Below are 25,099 nucleotides of genomic sequence, written 5' to 3' on the forward strand. Positions count from 1 at the left end.
CTATGGGTGAGCCACCCTTCCGCACATCTTCACAAGTCCATTGTCACCAAAATGGCTTCAAGCATTTGATCTCTTCGTGATGCTTTACTTGAACTTGCCCGCTTCACTTGAACTTGCACACCGCAACCTAACCCCACAAAGAACTCTCACAAAGACCATGGGTTAGTACACAAAGCGTAATTGACAATGCTTACCATACCATGGGATCGCTTGATCCCTCGGTACATCTTGTGCACTTTGTGTGTTGATCAACTTGATTCACTCTTGACTTAGTCTTGGTCAACCTTGACTCTTTCCAACTCTCTTCATTTGGATGCTGTCTTGAAGGTAAACATGAATGATCACACAATCTTCTTCTTCAAGACATGCTTGCAATAAGCTCAACTCTCACATGACCAATCTTTGGATAATTCCTTAATAACACCTTGGTCACCACATAAACTCCTTGAAACCAACACATGGACTTCAAGAAATGCCTATGGACAAATCCTTCAAATATAACTCAAGGCAACCATTAGTCCATAGAGATTGTCATCAATTACCAAAACCAAACATGGGGGCACCGCATGTTCTTTCAAAAGGGGGGCGCCGCCCCCCTTTCCTTGTCCTATTCGGACTAAGGGGGGAGGGGTGCGCGGCCCTGCCCTGGCCGCCTCTCCTCTCTTCCACTAAGGCCCACTATGGCCCATTAAGTCCCCGGGGGGTTCCGGTAACCTTCCGGTACTCCGGTAAAATCCCGATTTCACCCGGAACACTTCCGATATCCAAACATAGGCTTCCAATATATCAATCTTCATGTCTCGACCATTTCGAGACTCCTCGTCATGTCCGTGATCATATCCGGGACTCCGAACAACCTTCGGTACATCAAAACATATAAACTCATAATATAACCGTCATCGAAACTTTAAGCGTGCGGACCCTACGGGTTCGAGAACTATGTAGACATGACCGAGACACGTCTCCGGTCAATAAAAAATAGCGGAACCTGGATGCTCATATTGGCTCCCACGTATTCTATGAAGATCTTTATCGGTCGGACCGCATAACAAGATACGTTGTTCCCTTTGTCATCGGTATGTTACTTGCCCGAGATTCGATCATCGGTATCTCAATACCTAGTTCAATCTCGTTACCTGCAAGTCTCTTTACTCGTTCCGTAATACATCATCCCGCAACAAACTCATTAGTTGCAATGCTTGCAAGGCTTAAGTGATGTGCATTACCGAGAGGGCCCAGAGATACCTCTCCGACAATCGGAGTGACAAATCCTAATCTCGAAATACGCCAACCCAAAAAGTACCTTCGGAGACACCTGTAGAGCACCTTTATAATCACCCAGTTACGTTGTGACGTTTGGTAGCACACAAAGTGTTCCTCCGGTAAACGGGAGTTGCATAATCTCATAGTCATAGGAACATGTATAAGTCATGAAGAAAGCAATAGCAACATACTAAACGATCGAGTGCTAAGCTAACGGAATGGGTCAAGTCAATCACATCATTCTCCTAATGATGTGATCCCGTTAATCAAATGACAACTCATGTCTATAGCTAGGAAACATAACCATCTTTGATCAACGAGCTACTCAAGTAGAGGCATACTAGTGACACTCTGTTTGTTTATGTATTCACATATGTATTATGTTTCCGGTTAATACAATTCTAGCATGAATAATAAACATTTATCATGATATAAGGAAATAAATAATAACTTTATTATTGCCTCTAGGGCATATTTCCTTCAGGGGAGTCTATCATTTGAAGCACAAGAGCAAGGAGTTCATCATCAAGACACCATTTGTTACCTCTTGGAGAGTAGTGTCTCCTAGATTGGCTAGGTGTCACTTGGGAGCCTCCGTCAAGGTTGTGGAGTTGAACCAAGGAGTTTGTAAGGGCAAGGAGATCGCCTACTTCGTGAAGATCTACCCGAGAGAGGCAAGTCCTTCGTGGGCGACGGCCATGGTGGGATAGACAAGGTTGCTTCTTCGTGGACCCCTCGTGGGTGGGGCCCTCCATGGACTCACGCAACCGTTACCCTTCGTGGGTTGAAGTCTGCATCAACGTGGATGTATGATAGCACCACCTATCGGAACCACGGATAAAACATCTCTGTGTCTCCAAATTGCGTTTGCACACTCCAATCCCATCCCTTTACATTCTTTCAACTTGCATGCTTTACTTTCCGCTGCTCATATACTCTTGTCATGCTTGCTTGATATGTATTGTGAATGTTTAAACTTGTGCCAAAACTCCACATCAACTTAAGGAAATTAAAAACTGCAACTTTTCTTCTTAAAGTCTATTCACCCCCCCCCCCACTAGACACTCTTCTCGATCCTTTCAGGTTGCGGGCGTCCACGCCGGCAGGAGACGGCGGCGAAGTGGGGCGACGACGAATTGGGGAGACGGCGGCGAAATGGGGCGAGGGATTTGGGGGAGAAGTGGGGGGGCGGAGGGAAACCGCTGGTTAAGTGAAACATAACGGTAGCGCGTTTCTAAAAATGCGCTATAGCTAAGTTAGCCACAACGCATTTTCAGAAACGCGCTACTGCTATGCCTTTCTCCTTTTTTCCCTTTTTTCATTTATTTTTCTTTACATTTTATTTTTCTCCTTTCTCCTTTTCTATTGCTTTCATTTGCATTTACTTCTCTACTTGTTTTTCATTTTATTTTATTTTTGTTAGCAGTAGCGCCTTACACAGAAACGCACTGCTACAACAATACTAGCGGCAGCGCTGTTTCTAAAAGAGCGCTACTACTATGTGTAGCCTATCAGCTTAGTGGTGGGAATTTTAGTAGTCGCGCTTTTACAACGGGACGCGCTACTGCTATATATGTATCTGCAGCGCGGTTATTCCGCACGCGCTACTGCTGTGTAGCAGTAGCGCGCTTTTTTAACAAGCGCTACTGCTAAAGTTCTGTGTATAAGGTTTTCCCTAGTAGTTTTTTGTGCAGAACACGACATTATTCATGAGAGGACGCCTCCCTATTCACCCCAGTCAAACGGGGTTGCCGAGCGGAAAAACCGTACTCTAACTGTTTTGGTTAACGCCATGTTAGATACATCGGGTTTATCCAAGGCATAGTGGGGGGAGGCTATATTGACGGCTTGTTGTGTCCTGGATAAAGTCCCAACAAAGGATAATGAGATCACTCCCTATGAGAAAATGGGCGAAGAGAAGGACAACACTCTCATACTTGCGTACTTGGGGCTGTTTGGGGAAAGTCAATGTGCCGATCCCCGAAAAGCATAAGCTTGGACCCAAGACGGTGGACTGGGTTAATTTGGGCTACGCTAAGAACATCGTTGGCTATAGATTTCTAGTAGTGAAATCTGAGGTACCTGACCAGAAGGTCGGTACAATTATGGAGTCTAAGGATGCTACATTCTTTGAGGATATTTTTCCTATGAGAGATATGCAAAGCACTTCTAGACAGGAATCTGAGGAGACTCCTGAGCCTGCCATTCCTATGGAATATTATGAACGAACACATGATGAAAATCCCGAGGAGGATGACGAGGAAACCCTTGGTAGGGGCAAGAGACAAAGGACTGCAAAGACCTTTGGTGATGATTTCTTCGTGTACCTCGTGGATGACACTCCCACTTCTATTTCAGAAGCGTATGCCTCTCCAGAAGCTGACTACCAGAAGGATGCGGTCCGTAGCGAGATGGATTCCATCATGGCTAACGGGACATGGGAGATCACTGAGCGTCCCTATGGTTGCAAACCATTGGGATGTAAGTGGGTGTTCAAAAAGAAGTTTAGGCCCGATGGTACGATTGAAAAGTACAAGGTTAGGCTTGTGGCCAAGGGCTATGACCAGAAAGAAGAGGAAGATTTCTTCGATACTTATTCACCTGTGGCCAGACTTACCACCATTCGAGTATTACTCTCGTTGGCGGCCTCGCATGGTCTTCTCGTCCATCAAATGGATGTTAAGACAGCTTTTCTGAATGGAGAGCTGAACGAGGAAATCTACATGCAACAGCTGAAGGAAATATGCCCTAGAGGAAATAACAAAGTTGTTATTTATATTTCCTTATATCATGATAAATGTTTATTATTCATGCTAGAATTGTATTAATCGAAAACTTAGTACATGTGTGAATACATAGACAAACAAAGTGTCACTAGTATGCCTCTACTTGACTAGCTCGTTGAATCAAAGATGGTTAAGTTCCCTAGCCATAGACATGAGTTGTCATTTGATTAACGGGATCACATCATTAGAGAATGATGTGATTGACTTGACCCATTCTGTTAGATTAGCACTTGATCGTTTAGTTTGTTGCTATTGCTTTCTTCATGACTTATACATTTTCCTATGACTATGAGATTATGCAACTCCCGAATACCGGAGGAACACTTAGTGTGCTATCAAACGTCACAACGTAACTGGGTGACTATAAAGATGCTCTACAGGTGTCTCCGATGGTGTTTGTTGGGTTGGCATAGATCGAGATTAGGATTTGTCACTCCGTGTTTCGGAGAGGTATCTTTGGGCCCTCTCGGTAATGCACATCACTATAAGTCTTATAAGAAATGTGACTAATGAGTTAGTTGTGGGATGACGCATTATGGAACGAGTAAAGAGACTTGCCAGTAACGAGATTGAACTAGGTATTGAGATACCGACGATCGAATCTCGGGTAAGTAACATACCGATGACAAAGGGAACAATGTATGTTGTTATGTGGTTTGACCGATAAAGATCTTCGTAGAATATGTAGTAACCAATATAAGCATCCAGGTTCCGCTATTGGTTATTGACCGGAGATGATTCTCGGTCATGTCTACATAGTTCTCGAACCCGTAGGGTCCGCACGCTTAAAGTTCGCTGACGATCGGTATTATGAGTTTATGTGTTTTGATGTACCGAAGGTTGTTCGGAGTCCCGGATGTGATCACGGACATGACAAGGAGTCTCGAAATGGTCGAGACATAAAGATTGATATATTGGACAACTATGTTTGGACTTCGGAATGGTTCCGGGTGAGTTCGGGCAATTACCGGAGTATCGGGGGGTTACCGGAACCCCCCGGGGAGTCTAATGGGCCATATGGGCCTTAGTGGAGAGAGAGGGGCGGCCAGGGCAGGCCGCGCGCCCCCTCCCCCTTGGGTCCGAATTGGACTAGGGAAGGGGGGCGGCGCCCCCCTTTCCTTCTCCCTCTCTCCTCCTACCTTCCTCTCCTACTCCAACTAGGGAAAGGGGGGAATCCTCCTCCCGGTGGGAGTAGGACTCCCCTTGGGGCGCGCCATGAGAGGATCGGCCCTCCCCCTCCTCCACTCCTTTATATATGGGGGAGGGGGCACCCCATAGACACACAAGTTGACAGTTGTCTTAGCCGTGTGCGGTGCCCCCCTCCACAGATTCCACCTCGGTCATATCCTTGTAGTGGTTAGGCGAAACCCTGCGTCGGTAACTTCATCATCACCGTCATCACGCCGTCGTGCTGACGAAGCTCTCCCACGACACTCAGCTGGATCGAGAGTTCGTGGGACGTCACCGAGCCGAACGTGTGCAGATCGCGGAGGTGCCGTACTTTCGGTACTAGGATCGGTCGGATCGTGAAGACGTGCGACTACATCAACCGCGTTGTCATAATGCTTCCGCTTTCGGTCTACGAGGGTACGTAGACAACACTCTCCCCTCTCGTTGCTATGCATCACCTAGATGGATCTTGCATGTGCGTAGGAATTTTTTTGAAATTACTGCATTCCCCAACATCAGCCAGATGGCTTTGTGATAGATGGTCAGGAAAGAAAGGTGTGTAGGTTGCTGAAATCTTTATATGGCGTGAAACAAGCACCTAAGCAATGACATGATAAGTTTAATACAACTTTGACATCTGTTGACTTTGTTGTTAATGAAGCTGACAGATGTGTATACTATGGCCATGGTGGGGGCGAAGGAGTTATACTGTGCTTGTATGTTGATGACATACTGATATTCAGAACCAACCTCAAAGTCATTGAGGAGGTTAAGTCGTTTCTATCTCTGAACTTTGAGATGAAAGACCTTGGTGTGGCTGATGTTATCTTGAACATCAAGCTACTGAGAGATAATGAGGGTGGGATTACACTTCTGCAATCCCATTATGTTGAGAAGGCGTTGAGCCGTTTTGGATACTCGGACTGCAAACCATCTCAAACACCATATGATCCTAGCGTGTTGATTCGAAAGTTTGAAGGCACGGCTAAAGATCAACTGAGATACTCTCAAATTATTGGTTCACTGATGTACCTAGCGAGCGCAATGAGGCCTGATATCGCATTTGCTGTGAGAAAACTGAGCCGGTTTGTTTCCAAACCGGGTGATGTACATTGGCATGCTATTGAGAGAGTTATGTGCTATCTGAAAGGTACTATGAACTATGGACTTCACTATACCGGATACCCGTCGGTACTTGCAGGGTATAGTGATGCGAATTGGATCTCTGATGCTGACGAGATGAAGGCCACAACAGGGTATATGTTCACTCTTGGAGGTGGCGCTGTTTCCTGGAAGTCTTGCAAGCAAACGATCTTAACGAGATCGACAATGGAAGCTGAATTAATAGCATTAGACACGTCTGGTGTCGAAGCAGGATGGCTTCGAGATCTTTTGATGGACTTGCCATTGGTTGATAAACCGGTTCCGGCTATCTTTATGAACTGTGACAATCAGACTGTCATCACCAAGGTGAAGAGTTCAAAGGACTACATGAAGTCCAACAAACACATAAGAATGAGATTAAAAGCTGTAAGAAAATTAAGAAACTCCGAAGTGATAGCGTTGGAATATGTCCAAACGGCTAAGAATCTGCAGATCCCTTTACAAAAGGGCTAGCACGTGTTGTGATAGATAATGCATCGAGGGAGATGGGTATGAGACCCACATGAGTTGCCATGGTGGTAACCCAACCTATGTGATCGGAGATCCCGTGAAGTAGGACCTGGGAAAACGAGCCAGTAGTGAACTGAGGAGAGTAACTATACTAACCCACTCCATTGGAGATGCGATACTCTCGATACTGTATGGTAGGATGACTACTGTCTTAATGTGTTCCAAAGCTTATGTAAGCAAGATGCTATCCTACAGAGCGATCTTTGGAGGAACACACCTATATGAGCCCGACTGCTGGTCACAGTCTATGAGATTGGGATGATCTCTAGTAAGCTCATGAATAGGCCAGGAGTGTGACTTCTATGCTCCACCCGAGGGGTCAGCCTTCGGCAGCCTAGTACTAGTAAGATATGTGGTGAAGCTTCTTTACGCGAAACTGACAATTCAAGGCATAGTCCATTGTTCAGTTGTGAAGAAGTGTAGCTACTTGCTCTAGGTGAAGCTCAACCTTAACAGGTCTTCACTGAAACACTGGTATATCGAAACAACAATAACAAAGGACACAATGGGCCCACGAGATCTGGTGGGGGATTGCTGAAATTTGAGATGGGCTTTAGGCCCTAGCAATTTCTGAAATTTTTCTAAGGGCCCATGTGGGTTTATTGGCACTAGGTGCAGTGGAAAGTTTAGTCCCACCCCGCTAGTGGAGAAGGAGTTGGACCTCTTTATAAGGGATTGTCTTCTACATGTTATTGGAGCTTGAGAAGAGAAGAGGCCCTCGCGCAATCCTCCTCCGCTGCCCGCCTTGCCACGCCACGCCACGCCTCGTCACGATGGGCTGCGGGTTGCGGGAATGAGCTGAGCCGAGCTCACACCTACGCACTTATTTTTGCCAGTCACTAACGGAGAGTTTCTGACAACTGGGCCATGACATGCCCACGTCTGTCCACGCGGCTGCGCCTATATAAGTGTGCGGTGTCTCCTAACCCTAGCCGCCACGAACAGATCACATCTGCTCACACGCACTGCCCACCGTCGTTCCTTTGCTGCTGCTGCCGCCGGTGACTCCATCCCGTCCGCCGCGTACATGGTCGACGGGAGAGCAGGTCTCCGAAACCCCGTCCCTCCGGTTCCTGTACGGGAGAGGGGCGAATAGGTTTTTGGGAAGCGACTATGCGACTGCTCGCTGTTCGTCTACTTTCTCTACGTCTGCGTCGCCCTCATCATCACCATGTCCACCGACACCGAACGTGCCGCCGCCGAGAAGCTCGAGGCCGACAAGAAGGCCGCCGAGGAGACCGCTGCTGCCGCCACCGCCGCGGCGGCTTCTGCATGGCCTACTGGAGGGTATAACGCGTATATCCCTCTCCTGATTATTTCCGTATTAGCAGTACTAGCATTATGTGTAGATCTGTCTACTGTTTGTGTAGTGCGTGCTCGTTTGGATCAGTATCAGTATGTTGCTAATTCTGTCAATGCCATGCTACTCATCTATTTATGGATTAAATTAGTCGAAAAATTGCCTATTTACTCAGCAGTCCGGACTGTCACAGAAGGAGGACAACGACGGTGAGGACAACTTCGGTGACGGGCAGATCCGGCTCGATCCTTACTACATCTTCGACCGGTACTTCCGTGACAAGGACGACAAGGGCGCTGGGAAGGGCAAGGGTAGTAGTGGATGATCTTCTCCACCATAGCCAAACATGCCAAATTTTGGGGCTGTTTGGTTCTAGGCCTAACCATGCCACACTTTGCCATACAATGTTGCCACACTTGCCTAAGGTTAGTTCTTCAAAATGAGAGCCACAAGTTGGCAAGCCTAAGGGCATCTTGCCATACTTTTTGAGTGTATGTGATGTGGGACCATGGTGTGGCTTGCCTAAGGTGTGGCTTGAACTAAACACCCACCCAAGTTGGTCAAACTTGCCTAACCTTAGGTGTGGCAACCTTAGGCAAAGTTAGTCTCAAACCAAACAACCCCTACATCACTAACATGCCATCGGACTACCCTTTAGTAGCCGGACGATGTGTGTAATTGCATCGACGTAGTTGCATGAGTTTGTATGGATTTGAAGTATGGTAATTGAGGTGTCCGGTTGTGAGAAGACAAATTCAAGGTTTGACCGGTCAGTGTAAGTGGACACGTCCGCGGGCGTTTGTGGGGTCGGATTTGCCAAGTCCGGCGATAGATGCTCGTCTTGTTTGTTTCTCGTGGTGTACTTTGAATTTTTAGCTAAAGCTTAATAACAAGATGGATATATATTCGGAAATTGGCAATGGCTCCTAGGTGCATATGTAACCATCGTCTAAATACACATTTTGAAAAGTTGAAAAATTCCGAACAAAAATCCCGCGTGTATATCCAGACATTCTATGTGCGTGCACAAAGTTTTCGGTGAAAAACGAGGTATTTTGTGCCTTGTGTAGAAAAGATAATTTCTGATGCTTCACTACAACTATTCATTTTGCATTTCTTTATCTTTTTTACACAAGCCACAAAAAACGTTGTTTTTCATCGAAACATTGTGCATGCACATAAAATGTCCAGATATACCCATGGAATTTTTGTTTCAAATTTTTCAACTTTTTAGAATGTGTGTTTAGACAATGGGTGCATATGCACCTAGGAGCCAAAACACCGCGTAGTAGACATGATCAGACTAATGCGAAAATTGGCAATGGCTCCTAGGTACATATGCAACAATTGTAGATTGGACCGGTACTCCGGTGCACCAGATACGGTGTAGTGCTTATGATTATTTCTTGGTAGTACATATACTCACCTGAAGCCAGTTCGTTTCTCGAAAGAAAGAGAATAAATTCAATCTATACAACAGAAAGAGAATATAAATGAAAATAAATAAAAAGCCTTTTTTTTCTGCAAGCAAAACTGCAAACTAGCCCCGATTTCCGATCGGACGGCGCAGGCTGGACCACGTGGCGAAAATCCGGCCATTCACGGCCTCCCCGCCAGGAGAGAAGGGGGGCCAAGGCCGCAGGTTTATCCGTTACCACCGACCGCGCCTCTCCATTCCGCGGCCAATAAACCTCTCCGGCCAGCCATGGAAGCCTTCGCCGCCGCCCCCGCGGCCGGCGTCTTCGCGGCCGCGCGGCCCTCCGTCGCGCTCCGCCGCCGCGGCGGCAGCAGAGGGGCCTCCTCCTCTTACTCGCGCACCGGCGCCGGACGGGTGCGCCTCGTCCGCGCGCCGCCGCCGCCGCGCGCCGGGGGCGGGGACGGCGGGGGCGACCTGCCGGCTCTAGACAAGTGGGACATGATGGAGCTCGAGTTCGGGCGGTTCCTCGGGGAGGACCCCAAGCTCACCCTCGCCAAGGTCGCTCCTCTGCTCCCTTAATTAGTATTGCCGCGGTTCGTCTCGTCCCTAGGCTCTGGATAAGGTTTTGAAATGCTGTCTCACTCTCACCTGAACATTGGAAATTCAGGATGCAAATCCGTATATAATTTTCTGTGAGATATTGGTGTGTTTTGTAGCGGTATGATGACAGTGAGCATTTCAGTTGAAATGCATGCTTGCGCGTAGTTTAGTGTTCAAACTTAGCTGCATTTTCCATTACTTTAGTTTCTGTCTTCATAGTGAAAAACCACCGCAACTTTTAGTAAAATACACTGTCCCATGTGCTGTTATCTGTCTTTGATTTTGGATGGCCCGCCTGTACTAGATTTAGTTTAAGTTGGGCCTCACAGTTTACTAGTTCATATCAATCATGCCAAACTAGTTTTCTAAAATATTTTGTTTCTGTTAGACAATTATAGTTTTATATTGGTTGGGAAGTTTCTGGCAACACAGACTGTTCCCTGTTGTTATTCGTCAGAGACCCATAAGCAGTTCCTTATGCGAGTAGGTGTATTAATTACTGTCATTTTACAAGAATGCAAGTATGCTAGCTGTATTACTGTTATTTGCAAGTACGGAAGTAGAGAGATTTCAAGTACGAGTCCCGATATATTGCTTAGCTCTTGCGATCTGTTAACCATGAACCCGTCTGTCACACAATATGACAAGTTGGCAGTACACATTGGTGTTGTGTTCTGAACTTCTGAAACGTTTGGTTTATGTCGCTTGATTATTCTCAGCAATTGTGACCCCTTACATGTTCTGGAATTACTACTTCAGATACTGCTCAAGAAGTCAGACCCGGATGCTTCATCCCTCGATGTAGAGAAACTAGTTGCCAGCAAAAAGGACACGCTGGATGTTATTTTGAAGGAGTTCATGGAGGCTAATAAGACGGACAAGACTGCCACCACAGGAGAGGCAATAAGCGCACCAATGAAAGAAAAACAACCTTTGGGTGTTTCAAGGCCTGCAGTGAGCAAACCAAAGCTGGATGAGGCTTCTTTGGCTATGATACGGCCAGCAGGAAGCAAACCAAAGCAAGCTGAGCCTCCTTTGACTTTCATGAGACCAGCAGTGAGCAAACCAAAGGTAAATAAGCCTTCTTTGACCTTGATGCGGCCAATGGGGAGCAAACCAAAAGTACAAGCTAAGCTGGTGCAAGATAGTTGGCCTAGCAAGGAGAGTTTAGCTGCAGGGACCGAGTTAAGTGAGGTTGGAAGTACCACAACAGAGGATATTGTGGACGTCACCTTGCGTAAACCCGTTGTGCATCAGAGTGAAGATGATGAACAGGAGCCGGAGCTGAAGATGAAACCAAATGTCGACATGAAAATGAGGAAGGATATGGATGAGGATTTATCCAACATTTCTCTTCTCCAAAAGCCAGAGGCCGCAAAAGAGACTGCTAATGCACTTGGCTCGACCTTAGTTGCTGCTGGAGAGGATACCAATGAACGCGAGGAAGGTAAGGAAGGCATAAGAGACCTGTAATTAGTTTTCTATCATCGATGGCGCTAATGTTATGTTAGTATTCTCAAGGACTGCAACCATCTGAGGAAAGTTTAACTCAACAAATAGACTCGCCTGCTCTGGATAAACCATCAGTGACCGACAACAATTTTTCTATGCAAGCTTTCTTGCAAGGAAGACCGAGGTACATTCTGATGGAACACTACAGTTGTATTTTTATGAACATTTTCATCATGTGGTATCCAATGGTTCGGTGAAGCTCGAGTTGCACTATTTATCCCCGTTGTCTCTGTTCTTGTGTTTGCGAACTAATATTGTCTTTGTGGTTTCCTCCACGTTGATTCACCTGCCGAGCTAATGTGGCAATTATTACATTGTAGGAAAGACCTGCCTGTTGAAACTTCACCATCTCAAGTGGATGCTGAGAAGAGAAGTGATAGTGATGATAAAAAAAGTTATGTTGACGATGGGGGCAATGTCTTATCATCAACATTAGAGGTAATGCCGTAATGTAAATCTCCGGATATTTGAGCTTCATCATCTGATTGTTGTGCACAAATAACAACGGAACTTACTGGAGCGAATGCAACTTTTGTGGGAGGAGATAGTCCCCCCTAATAGTCTTTTTAAGTTCTTGTGAATATGAATACTGAGCTACCGAATCACTAATACAGGACATTACTGAGAGTGACTGGACAAGGCTAGAGCATTATGCAAGTACTGGAGAAAGGGTTGAGGTAGAACTTATTAACTGCAGTGCAAAGGGATTTGTGGTATGTACTTGGTCCTTTTAAAATCGCTTATTCTTATCATATTATATCCCTGTTTCTGTCTGAGCTTTGTCTTGAATTCCTCACCAGGTGTCACTCGACTCAATGATAGGTTTCTTACCATATCGTAATCTTGCTACCAAATGGAAATTCTTAGCTTTTGAGACTTGGTTAAGAAGGAAGGGTGGTGATCCTTCCTTGTACAAGCAGAGTATGAGCATGGAGGAAGGTCCCGAGGTTAGTGATAGGAGCATAGAACCAGAATCAGTTTCAGAAGTAGCTCATCAGGACCAAGGAACTCTGCAGTCTAGGCTGAAGTTTGAAGAACTTCTTCGAACATATGATGAAGAGAAATCCAAGTTCTTATCATCATTTATCGGTCAAGTATGACTCTGGTCCTCGTGTCCCAATATTAAACTACTCATTTGCATTCTTTTGTAACATTTCCATCGTTTTGCAGAGGCTCCGAGTGTCAGTTGTCCTGGCTGATAGAAATTCCAAGCGACTATTTTTCTCCATGAGGCCAAAAGAAAGTGACGAGTTGATTCAGAAAAGGAAAAGCCTGATGGTACTTCTGGACTCTTTAAAATTCTCGATTTTATGATGAAATCACATAAACCTATTAAATATTTCAAATCAAATTGTCTCATTGATTTAGCTAAGTTTTGCTCAAGAACATTTATTAAGCTTCCTGTACGTGCATCGTAGTTCTTACTAGCTGCACCCTTCGCATTAATATAATCAGAAAAATTTAGTCTTGGTGACACTGTCATTCCTTGAGCTGAAATAGATCCTTGCCAGCATTTAGTATCCTATTGGAGTGAAGGCATTGCCTGTGTATCTGATCCTGTTGGCACACAACCATAAATATAATTTTCTTATTATGCAGGCTAGGCTTAATGTTGGAGATATCGTCACATGCACTATCAAGCGATTTGTTTACTTTGGGATATTTGTTGAGGTAGGTCTCATTCCTTTTGTTGTATGTCTTTTTTCTTCAAGTTCAGCAGCTAACTGTTTCTTTCAAAGGTTGAAGGAGTTCCTGCACTGATTCAGCAGTGGGAAGTGTCCTGGGATGAGACCTTAGATCCATCAGTTTCTTACAGAATTGGTCAGGTAATATTTTAGAATTTGTGATTGACCCTGTTATTTAACTTTTTGGTCTTTTAAGTTTTCTATTGAAGCTGCTAATCTCTGGAGAATGAATCTATGTCTTTCTCGGAAATAACCATGTGTTTTCCTCATTTGTTACATGGGTCACTATATTCAACTCAATTCTATAGTGCTAAAATGCTCATAATTCTACATAATTTTTGGAGCTAAAGTTATTCTCATTGCAGGTTGTTGATGCTAAAGTTATTCAACTGGATTTCAACAATAGCCGTATCTTTTTGTCACTTAAAGATGTAAAGGTACTGACATTTTTGGCGGTTCCCCCCTTGTCCTCGTGTTTTCTGAGTGTCAGATCACTTCATATAGTTATTTTTCTTCTCAGTTGTTCTTGTCTTTTTCCCTGCTATGCAGCCAAGTCCGCCAGTAGGAGCTTTGGAAGCAGTCATTGGCGATGAAGCGTCACTTGATGGATCTCTAGAACCTGCACAAGCAGATTTTGAGGTATGTACGAGCTTATTTTTCATTGAGCATGATTTGAGGGTTCTGGGTATTAACATCTAGGCTATTGTAGTGGCCTGAGGTGGATTCCCTTATTGAGGAGCTGAAAAACATAGAGCAAGTTAAAGATGTTTATAAAGGAAGGTTCTTCCGGAGCCCAGGATTAGCTCCAACATTCCAGGTAAAATGAAAGTTTTTTAGTGTTTCGTGGTCGCACAATCACGCAGCCTGGTTCCTGGAACTGAAACCACATATTGCTTACCAGGTATATATGGCATCTTTGGTTGGCCAAAAGTATAAGGTCCTTGCGCGGTATGGAAACAATGTGCAAGAGGTACTTCCTACGTTAAGCTTATATTGAATCGGCAAGGGTAATGAAATTTCCAGCTGCTCACATAGTGTTGGCCTACTCCTGTGCAGGTGATGGTGGAGACGTCGTTAGACAAAGAAGGGCTGAAAGAGGCAATTTTGATGTGCACAAACAGGGTGAGCTGATCATCAGGGTTTCCACGCGGGAACTGCACACGGCCAATTTTCATGAGACCATTTTATGACATCTACTCAACTCGATCTCACCGGAGAGGAAGAGACTCCTAGGACGAAGAGCTCGCCAGCAGAACGAGATTTTGTCATTTTTAATCACTTTGTAAATCTCTGGTGTTTTCCCTTACCAAATTCATATCGAGCTTCCATGTTCCGGATGGGGCCCTACGTGACGTGAGTGAATCGTGGGTCTAGAGACAGAAGCTTTGGTTGGGAGAACTGTTGTGCAGATGTAGTTTAATGTTAAGTTGGGTTAAAATTGTTCATTTTGGTGCCTCTGCTGTCTGAGTTGAGGAGATTTCAGGGTGGTCATGATATATCTATCCAGCGATGTGAGTTCTAGCCATCTGAATTCAATCAAGCACATTTTTGTGACTAGTCACTCTAATTCAAAATTTCTGCAAAACCAGCTCGGCGTAGTCAAAAAACTGAAAATACGCAGTGATCCTGTTCCATCGGGAGCAGCAAAAAATAAAGTTTATACAGATTTCAGAAATTATGAACTTTTTAAAAATCAGGAATTTTTCCAAATTCATGTTTAAGAAAATTTAATGAACTTTTTCCGAATTTGTCAACATTTTTTCATGAACATAATTTTGTATACGCTAACTTCTTTAATTCGTGATTTTTTTATAAATTTCCTATCCCTTTCTAATTCGTGGACTTCTAAATTTTACGAATAATTTTTATTTGAGCAAATAGTTTATAGAAAAAAGAAAAAAAACATCACATCATTTCTCACGAGCTCTACATCAAGAGGCCTCATACTTTCGCCAAGGAGACTCACTGTCTTACCAAATTCATTACGCATTCATTCATCAAGCCACATGCAATGGTTCAAACGTGCCAAACTCTAACGTAGCCTATTCACGACACGAGACAAGCTGTAGCCGGTTCACCTGTGAACAACTTGTTGTTCTGTCTGTCTTTTTTTTTTTCAGTTTTGTGCAACAACAACAAAGCCCAACGAATAACAAAAACAACCAAGACTAAAAAGCCCAAACCCAACTTAGATGTGACATGGTTATGTCATACCTAGATGTGAGGTATTATCTCACATCTAGATGAGATATAGTCAGACCCACTATAGCACCCAAAACATCAAAATGTTATTATTAGATTTATCGTGAAACATACCTTTTTAAATGTATAAACATTTCTTTTGTGGGACAACATGACTGCAGTTTTTGTTGACAATCAAATTAAGTATCATCTTGAAGACTTCAGTATATCCAAAAAGACTTGCATACTGAATGAGAGGTACTAGGTTGCATACACAGAATAAAAAATGTTAGACATATCAATCTCTTACTAGTGATTATGTAAACAGAGGGGGCGGATGTAGTAACTTTTTTTTTACAGAAAATTAGGGGTTTCCCCACTGGTTCCATTTCTCATGCAGCCAGCAACATCATCTAGGAACAGTTAAGGATTAGAGAGCCGCATCACTCAACCAAAAGTGTGAACCCAGAATAGCTCAGCACAGGGACAAGGAAAAGACCGGAAAATGAAAATCAAGCATCGCCTATCGCTTGGGGAGCTCGCTGAGCCGTTAGCCGATGCAGCTTTTGGTGTCGAACACAAGATACCAACCTGATCCACTTCATCTCCAGATTCCAGGCAATCCTCAGGACAGCGCGATGGAGCAGCCTCGAGTGAATATCCTGCCATCTTCCAACGTTTGCCACCATCTTGTGCCACAGCAATGACAGCATTGTTATGCCTAGCCAACTTTTGCCCTGAAAACAGTACGCAGAAAATCAGCACCCAGCGGCACACCAAAAATGTCAGACAGAAAGCATTGCCCAGGCCTGGCGCGCCAGGATACATTCGAAGAAGAGGCGATGTACTGAACTTCTGATTCATTTTCAGAACAGAAATACATAGGTTCCATCTTCTACATGACGGCGCTTACTCAAATTACGTTTTGGAGCCAAACTTCAACACAGCAGGAGTATGCACTGGCACAATGCCCCAATTGCTAACCATGGAATTGGCAGAGTATTCACCTTAAGGATGGAACATCCAAATTGGGCGATCTTCAGCACTAGAAAGAACAACAGTACTAATTAACTGAACTAGTTCAGTAAGTCCACAGATTATACACGGATTTAGAATCTTTACATTAGATTCTCCCCATCCCAAGCAGCAGCAGCAGCAGCAACAGCAACATTACAACGATGCTCATTGACAGTCACATATGAAATGGAAGTTTTGCTTCCAGAATCCAGAAAGGGCTGATTCTCGAACCAGCTTGCAAGAAGCTTTGATTCCCAATGTCCTGCATCACCCTTGTTGTTCGACATCGGCTTTTACGTAGCTACTGAGTCAACAATTGATTGTCAAGGGCTTGCGGATCTAGTACAGACACCCAGTGCGTACATATGCTCCATGTCTGGCAACATATTCCACAGCGCGTTTGTGTCCGTCGCGGCGAAGGCCATCGTCCAGGCTGGCGTCCCGCACTCGTACCTGCTGTGCGTGATCCGGCGGAAGCGGAATCCCATCAACTTTTCCTTCTCCGTCTTGTTCTTCAACTTCAACTTCACGTTTATCTTCATTTTCTTCTCCTCGTCGTCTGGGTGGACGTCCACAGCGAAGATGTCGCTATAGCGCCGCACTCCATGCTTGAAGTTCGGCAGTGAGACCGGGTCCACGGAAGCCGCCACGAGATGCACTGTCACGGCTATGCTCCTCCCGTCCAGGCTGAACACTGGGTGGTTTATTTGACCGCCGAAATCACCCCCACTGCTCGTCACCCTGATCAACACCGTCGGGTCGAACGCCTTCACCAGGTATACGGAGAAGTGCCTCGGGTCCAGCCGGTTGTCGCGCGTCGATGAGAAGACGATCCAGTCCCCGTTTGGGGACCACTGGCAATGGGTATCTGTCCACTTCCCTTTCGTCAGCCGCGTCTGCCAAGGTTCCTCGAATTCTTCATTATGTCTGTGCCACTTCTTCGAATGTTCCCCAAATTGCTCGTTATCACTGTGCAACATTATGTACAGGTTCTTGTGCGGCGCCAATCCATCCCTTGTTGACCTGAAGACAAATTTGTCGCCATCTGGGTTGCTCGACGGGTATGCGTTGTTGTACCCACCAATGGTGAGTCTTACGACATTTTGCCCTGTTGCAGGGCCAGAGGCATTGCAGATGGCGAAGATCTCAAGTCGGTGAGAGTTCAAGGTGGTGCCTATGCACACATAGAGGATGTCCTTGTCGAGGTTCTGGTTCCACACAGGGGAGAAGACGCAGTTTCGGCTCCTTTCCTCGTATATGATACGCAGCCCTTGGCTGTCCACTACAAACACTGCTTTGAACTCACTGTTAACAAAGGCGAGCTTGGAGCCGTCCTTCGAAATGGTCGGGAACATGCCAGATACCCGAAGTAAACCGACGTCCCTCATGGGGGACTCTAGCCTGTGCAAGTTCTGAGGGACGTCGTCTCCATTCTGCACAAGGTCACTCTCACTCCTGCAGCGGTGGTATCCAATGCGGCCCCCACCATCCAGCACAAAAGAGTTGTAGTGATCGCCTTTTTGCCTCATCTTACGGGTGATCTGCACCGGTGGCAGCCCCGGCACATCCATCTCAAAGATCTCAATGTGCCGGTACTGTGCCTGCACACGGACGTTGCTGGACTTGTGCTCTTGGCGGATGGTCGCCACCGCTACTTTGGTCTCGCTTATGGCCGCAGGAGTCACCGCATCCAATCCTCCCGGAGTAACCTGGACGGTCTCCTCGGTGTTGATGTCGTACCGGAACACAGCCCAAAATGTTTCAATCAGGCTCGATAGAAGGGCCATACTGGTGAGTCGATGAAAGAAGATGATGTCGTCGCTGCCCCAGGATGGCCAGCCGCCATTCTTGATGATTAGCTTGCGCCCCTGGCCCTGACACTGGTCGCTATCCAAGTTCATCACGTAGATGTCAGTCTTCAGGTTCTCAATGTCGCCGTTCCAACTCTTGCTCTGAAATGACGCCACTGCTACCGTCTTCCCCGAGGGCGAAACGGCCGGACTCAAATCAAATATCCCTGCACATGTCAATCGTATATGATGCAGGTAGATGATTAATGGGAATACTAAGAGATTATCAATTGATTGGTGCATGAAATATATATACCTTGTGGCGTGAGGCGCTCCGTCATGCCTGTTGTAAGGTTGGTTTTGTACACGATGGTCCAAGGGCCACGACGTGCATGCACAGGCTCCTTTGTGGAGACGAAGATGAGATAGTGGTCGACGCTGTGAGATCCCACGCGGTAGCCGCCGCCGATGCAGCCACTGTCCTCCAGGCGCATGCTGCTGAAGTCGGCGGCTCCAAAGATGTCAGCAAGAGAGAATACCTTGACCTTGTTATCAGCATTAAAGCATATGGCAATGTAGAGCGTCTCAAGGCCATTGTCCCTCTCGGAGACGAAGACCAGGCCAGAGACGTCGCCGGTGTCGACATCCGCGTCGGTAACATCAACCTCGTTTGCCAGCTTCGGGCTCTTGAGGAGGGTCTTCAGCGCGGCGGGAGGGATGGGGCTCCCGTTGTAGTTGTCAGACACGCCATCGGTGAGGTGGAGCTCATCATCTGTGGACCAAGGTGAGACAGGGCAGGAGAAGATGTCGAATGGCACCGGGGGCCTGTAGGTGGCAGAGAATACGATTCTGCCTCGGCGCTCTGCCATCAAGTAACAATGTAAGGAGTTAGCAGTTACAAAAACCAAATGAGTTTGGTAACGGAGTAATATTCACAAGTACCAAACTGTGCAATTGTCACACATTTTTATTACGCTATAGTTAAGGTTTAGTACACTATGTCTTAATGCAATTGTGAACTATTGGAGAGGTCCCTGGCTCCTGTCAGTCCCTCCCCTGGTGATGCCGTCCACATAGCCACAGATCCTAATCCCATGGTTGCGCCAGTCGCCTCATTCCCATGTTCTCGGACTTCTCATCTCAACCTCCCTCCCTCTTTCCCCACTGCTATCATCAACATAATATAGCTGGCAGGTCCCGTTTTTCAACAAAGAGCGCTTTTATTGACTCATAATGAAGCATCATCGGGGAGTTGGCAGGTCCTAGCCCCGGGTAAGAGTGTAGTAGCAAGTAAGACTGGTAGGAGCTAGGGCCCTACCGGATCTAGGGCGTAGGTTGTAGGGGAAGGAGGGGGAAGGGCGAGGGCTGGTGCGCGGCGGCCGGCGGCGTGGCACCGTCCTTGCGACGGGAGCAGCGGCGGCGAAGGCAGGAGGCGGCTAGGGTTTAGGTCTCCCGGCTCCCTAAGGGAAGCCGAGCAAATATTGATTGCTTCTTGCTTGATTAGATTGATACATCTCCTCTCCTTATATAGAGAGGTTTACTTGACTCCTAAGCAAACGATCCTAATACGGTAAGATAATTGGGCTAAGCCCCTAATTAAGATACTTGGGCCATAATCCACTGGGCTAAGCCCCTATGCCGGTCATAACACTTCTCCCCGCCTGCACAAACAGCTCGTCCTCGAGCTGTAAGGTGGGGAAGCGCTTGCTGAACTCCTCGAGGTGATCAACCAGCGTCAAACACCTTCGCGACAGCTGGGGCGGCAAGGTCGGCGGCGACGGCGTCCTCCGGAATGTAGTCTACAACCTCCAGGTAGAAGAGTCGCGGGCAGGCGTGGCCGGGCGTGTAGGGCTCGTCGCAGTTGAAGCACAACCCTTGGCGGCGATGCTCGAGTAGCTCGGCCGAGGTGAGCCGGTGGAACGGGCGTGCCGCGGTCGCGGCGAGGGGTGCCGCGGAAGCCTGAACAGTCCGACCCGGAGCGAGATCTGGCCATGGTAGCGACCCAGTGGCCTGGGACGGTGACTCCTGCTGGATGGCCACCGCGCGGCGCTCGAACGCGCGGGCGTAGTACATGGCCGTCTGGATATCCTGGGGTCCCTGAAGCTCCACGTCCACGCGGATGTGATCCGGAAGTCCACCGACAGAGGTCGGCCCGCTGCTGCGCCGTCACGCCGGACGCGTGGCATGCCAGGGCCTGGAAACGGTCGGCGAAGTCCTGAACCGTGGAGGTGAAGGGAAGGCGGCTCCCGCGGATCGGGGGCCCAAAACGAAGGAGGCAGAGCTCACGGAAGCGCTCCCAAGGGGGCATGCTGCCCTCGTCCTGCTCGAGGGCGTAGTACCAGGTCTGGGCTGCACCGCGGAGGTGGTAGGATGCCAGCCAAGTGCGCTCCGACGCGAGCGTGCGCTGTCCACGGAAAAACTGCTCACACTGGTTGAGCCAGTTAAGCGGGTCCTCCGTGCCGTCATAAGTGGCGAAGTCGATCTTGGCGAACCGTGGCGGCGTCTGGGTCGGCGCGCCATGGCCGACCGGCTCGGCGGTGCGGAGCAGTGATGATGACGGCGCCCGGTCAACGGTGGGGAGACCGTCATAGGCCCCCGCGGAGCCGGACGAGGCCCCAGACTGCAGCGTGGGTACCGGTGGGTCCCTGGCCTCCATGTAAACTGGCGGTGGCGACGTCTCGGTTAGCCAGGCCGGGATCTGGGACGGTGACGGCGGAAACCGGACCTGCTGGGTCGGGAGGCCTCCCGGTGTGGACTGGCCCAGTCCGGAGCTGGGCGGCGGCGGTGGAAGCTGGACCGGCGCGGCTGGGGCCGGCGCGGGCCAGTGCAGCCACTGCGGCGCTGGGGCGGGCGCGGAAGGCGCCGCGAGAATCGGCGCGGGCCACTGTGGCCAGGACGGCACTGGGGCGGGCGGCGGCTGGAACGACGGATGGGCCCCGGCGATCGCCGCGGGTACCGAGTACCAGGGCAGGTGCAACAGCGGCGGAGGCGGCCCGCTGGGGTGCCCCACCTGGAACGGCGGCAGCGGTGGCCCGCGCATTGCAGGCGCGCCCTGGGACGGCCACGGCAGCGCGGGGTGGCCGTAGGCGGCGGTAGTCGCAGCCGGCGGAGGTGCGGGCGGCCCGGCCAGGTACAGATGGATGCCCTGGACGGCCGTCGCGAGATCCCGCAAGATGCTGGTGACTTCTTCCGGCATGAAAACGGCGGTTGTCGGCGCAACGGAGGTGACCGGGGCCGGCGGCGTGGGGGAACCGGTGGTGGTGACGGTTGGCAGCGGCGGCGTTGGCGTTGACGAAGACATGATCGAGCCCGAGTCTCTGGATACCAAATTGGTAGGAGCTAGGGCCCTACCGGATCTAGGGCGTAGGTTGTAGGGGAAGGAGGGGGAAGGGCGAGGGTTGGTGCGCGGCAGCCGGCGGCGTGGCGCCGTCCTTGCGACGGGAGCAGCGGCGGCGAAGGCAGGAGGCGGCTAGGGTTTAGGTCTCCCGGCTCCCTAAGGGAAGCCGAGCAAATATTGATTGCTTCTTGCTTGATTAGATTGATACATCTCCTCTCCTTATATAGAGAGGTTTACTTGACTCCTAAGCAAACGATCCTAATACGATAAGATAATTGGGCTAAGCCCCTAATTAAGATACTTGGGCCATAACCCACTGGGCTAAGCCCCTATGCCGGTCATAACAAAGACACGATAAGATAATTGGCCTAAGCCCCTAATTAAGATACTTGGGCCATAACCCACTGGGCTAAGCCCCTATGCCGGTCATAACAAAGACGAAGGATCCTCCACCAATTTTTCTTCTAATCATTTTTCTTATTACACTCACATTGTTGAACTCTTATGGATGTGATGAACATTTGGCTGTCTAGCCGATATGTAAAGCTATGACCATGTGCTATTTGCATAGTGTACACTAACAAAAGTACGAGTTAGGATTTCACGCAAACCATCATACATCTACTCTCATCCAATGGCTGAGAAAGTAAGTTAGATTTCTAAAACTTATACTATGTCTTGGGACAATATGTTTCTTAAAACTTTTGCCTATCTGTTGGGTAAATATCAAACTGCCAAGAAAAATATGGTTTTCAGGGCAATGCAACTGTAGGTAATTATATAGGAGACTCAGCTACGACATTTCCCCACTAACTCATCCATATTCAACCACGTCACTCCCCACTGGCTATTTGCATCCACGACTGAATGATATATACAGTTTTAACCGAGATGTTTACCTGAGTTTGAGTTTTGCTTGCTTCGGAAGTTGGCGACCTGCAACAACAAAGTTATGAGGATTAGTTCTTGTTTATAGCAGAGCCTTGTGTACTCTTTAAAAATCTTGCTAGTCCAACTAAACAACATTTTATTTTTCAGGCATACTTAAATAGTGCTTGGTTGGAACATGCATAAAACAACAGGTGCCCTACTCAGTTATGCCAACAATTTTGACATTTCCCTACTATAGTGCTTGGTTGGGACATGTATATATATACCTGGCCTGTAGGCAAACTTTCTGCAGTATCAACCAAGTTTAGTTCATCGACAATCTCTGCTATAGTAGGCCTTTTCTCACGATCAACCTCCATACACCTTAACGCTATTTCAATGCACGTCTTAACTTGCTCTGATGTATGCAACGCCATTGTTTCCTTCAGCCGTTTTCCCCAGTTTCCATGTACCTGCAAAGTTGGAACACGATGGCGAAAAGTAGGATGGAAAGTAAGGGGCAACATGATTATAATATTTGTGGAAGGAAACTTTGTTGATGACTAAAGAATCTTCCATACATGCTCAAGAAAATCTTCCAAAGACATATATGCACATTTGGAGTAGCCCTCATCTCCTGCTATTATCCGCACAATTATAACACCCAAACTGAATACATCATACTTCGATGTGATTTCGCGTCTCTCAATGTATTCTGGTGGCATGTATCCACTGCATGGTATATATATCTTAATATAATGATTTATATAATCTCTTTTGAAAATAAATTGATTACTTATGACAACGTGTCAACTTACGGTGTTCCTAAAATTTTGCTTGTTATATAGGTTTGTGATAAAGGAAAGAGTCTTGACAAACCAAAGTCTCCAATTTTCGGGAACATGTTCTTGTCCAGTAAAACATTCGCAGGTTTCAAGTCAAGATGGTAAATTGGATCTTTGCATCCATTATGTAGGTAATTTAATCCCTCACAGACTCCCTTGATAATTTTGAAACGTGTGGGCCAATCGAGTCCACACGACTCATCTGTAGAAGTAAACATGCGGTCTATTACCAAGACGTATATTAACAGATAGCTAAGAAATGCATAACTTAAGGGATAATTTCCCTTTACATGCAAAACAATATGGTCCAAGCAGAGCAGCATCATACCAGAAATATGATTGTCAAGGCTTCCACCTTGCAAGTATTCAAAGCAGAGTACTCTTTCTTCCACAAGGGCGAAAATATATTCACCACCGTACTTAATGCGCTGATGACCTAGATTATAGCAGTAGCCAACCAATTGGGTAATATTTGGATGCTGGGCCCTCATAAGGTGATTAAACTCATTCCTAAATTGTGTGTCGTCAAGCCCAGGCATGTGATGTAGCTTTTTGAGAGCAATCTCTTCCCCATTTTCCAGTACTCCCTGTTAGCAAATTAGATGGGTTACACACAGTACCAAGTACTAGTATTATTTGAAATTATAAACTGTCATTTATAATCATATCTTTTTCGAAAAACTAATAGTCATATATGTATACCTTGTAAACTACTCCATACCCACCACGGCCAATGACACGCTCTTCAGAAAAATTATCAGTAATTTGTTCCAAGAACTCAAGTGTAAACTCCCTTGTTGTCGCGCCTGTATCCATGGTAATATCTCCTGCTAGTGCCAGGATTGACTAGGTCCCTGTTGGACGTGTCTCTCTGATAACAGGGCCCCGTGTTAATTCACACTGGATAGGAAAGTTGCTCAAGTTTTCGCTGCTAATTCTGACCACACACATCAAATACGCGTTTCCTTTTCTAAAAAATCAAATATGCGTTTGAGACTAATAATCATTTTCCAAGCCAAATTCCCCAGCAAACTGCCACCTATGAACTTCCATCCCCTATTCCAGACCTTGCCAAACACGCTGTAGGTAAAAATTAAGCAAGAGTTCGCATAAGCTTTGGGCTAACCTGCGGTCCAAGAGGTCGATCGATGACCTGCTGATTGCAGGGAAAGAAGCTTTGGAGCGGACCTGGCCGGGGAGCAACCGGCCGGCCTGCTCGTCGACCGGCAAGCTTCTGAGATCCACGAGCTTTCTGGTGGACGGCCAGAGAGAGATATGGAGCGGATCCGGAGCGCTTGCTCTCGTTGACGGCCGGAAATGATATATGGATGGAGGATTCCATCCAGCGAGCAGTATAGCGCCGAAAAATGCGAATGGTGGTTGACCACCATGACAGGTGGTATTCCGGCGAAAAGGCAACCTAGTGGTAGCTATCGAATCTTGTCACCCGATTCACGTGCCGAGCAGCCCAACAGTTGTGAGAATCCTTCGTAGGGTCCATACTTCATGGGCCCGAGCACGGATTGATTGTTGCCAGAAGTCCTGCGGCACGTGGACTGATTGGGACGCGGATCGCCTGACGTGCCGTGGCGTCCACTGGCATGTGGCCCCGGGCCCACAGGTCAGTGGGGCAACATAAGTGAGACGTACGT

General features: G+C 47.3%; 2 protein-coding genes across 5 annotated transcripts; one reads left to right on the forward strand and one right to left on the reverse strand.

Annotated features, from left to right (window-relative positions):
- The first annotated feature begins 9,860 nt into the window (after nt 1–9,860).
- On the forward strand, nt 9,861–14,852 carry LOC123143182 (uncharacterized). Its single transcript, XM_044562027.1, has 14 exons — nt 9,861–10,168; nt 10,970–11,657; nt 11,732–11,846; nt 12,043–12,160; nt 12,337–12,435; nt 12,523–12,816; nt 12,893–13,000; nt 13,322–13,393; nt 13,462–13,548; nt 13,773–13,844; nt 13,957–14,046; nt 14,117–14,224; nt 14,309–14,377; nt 14,464–14,852. Exons 1-14 carry the CDS (start codon nt 9,899–9,901, stop codon nt 14,536–14,538), a joined length of 2,265 nt encoding a protein of 754 aa, XP_044417962.1. The 5' UTR covers nt 9,861–9,898; the 3' UTR covers nt 14,539–14,852.
- A 1,013-nt stretch (nt 14,853–15,865) lies between these two features.
- LOC123143181 (uncharacterized) lies at nt 15,866–24,850 on the reverse strand. Of its 4 annotated transcripts, none has more exons than XR_006470717.1 (9): nt 24,574–24,850; nt 23,776–24,034; nt 23,421–23,649; nt 23,184–23,334; nt 22,890–23,075; nt 22,632–22,668; nt 18,712–19,257; nt 16,596–18,622; nt 15,866–16,325 (listed from the first exon to the last, which is right to left on the reverse strand). XR_006470717.1 is itself a non-coding variant. In XM_044562025.1 (9 exons), exons 2-9 carry the CDS (start codon nt 24,261–24,263, stop codon nt 16,929–16,931), a joined length of 3,216 nt encoding a protein of 1,071 aa, XP_044417960.1. In that variant the 5' UTR covers nt 24,264–24,318; nt 24,574–24,843; the 3' UTR covers nt 16,434–16,928. The 4 variants fall into 4 exon arrangements, 3 of the variants coding, with proteins under 3 accessions (XP_044417960.1, XP_044417959.1, XP_044417961.1); XM_044562025.1 differs by lacking the exon at nt 15,866–16,325 and adding an exon at nt 24,150–24,318 and having other exon boundaries at nt 16,434–18,622; nt 24,574–24,843; XM_044562024.1 differs by lacking the exon at nt 15,866–16,325 and having other exon boundaries at nt 16,434–18,622.
- Between the last annotated feature and the right edge of the window lie 249 nt (nt 24,851–25,099).

This window comes from Triticum aestivum, chromosome 6D (genome assembly GCF_018294505.1).
Source record: "Triticum aestivum cultivar Chinese Spring chromosome 6D, IWGSC CS RefSeq v2.1, whole genome shotgun sequence".
Classification (NCBI taxonomy): Eukaryota; Viridiplantae; Streptophyta; class Magnoliopsida; order Poales; family Poaceae; genus Triticum; species Triticum aestivum.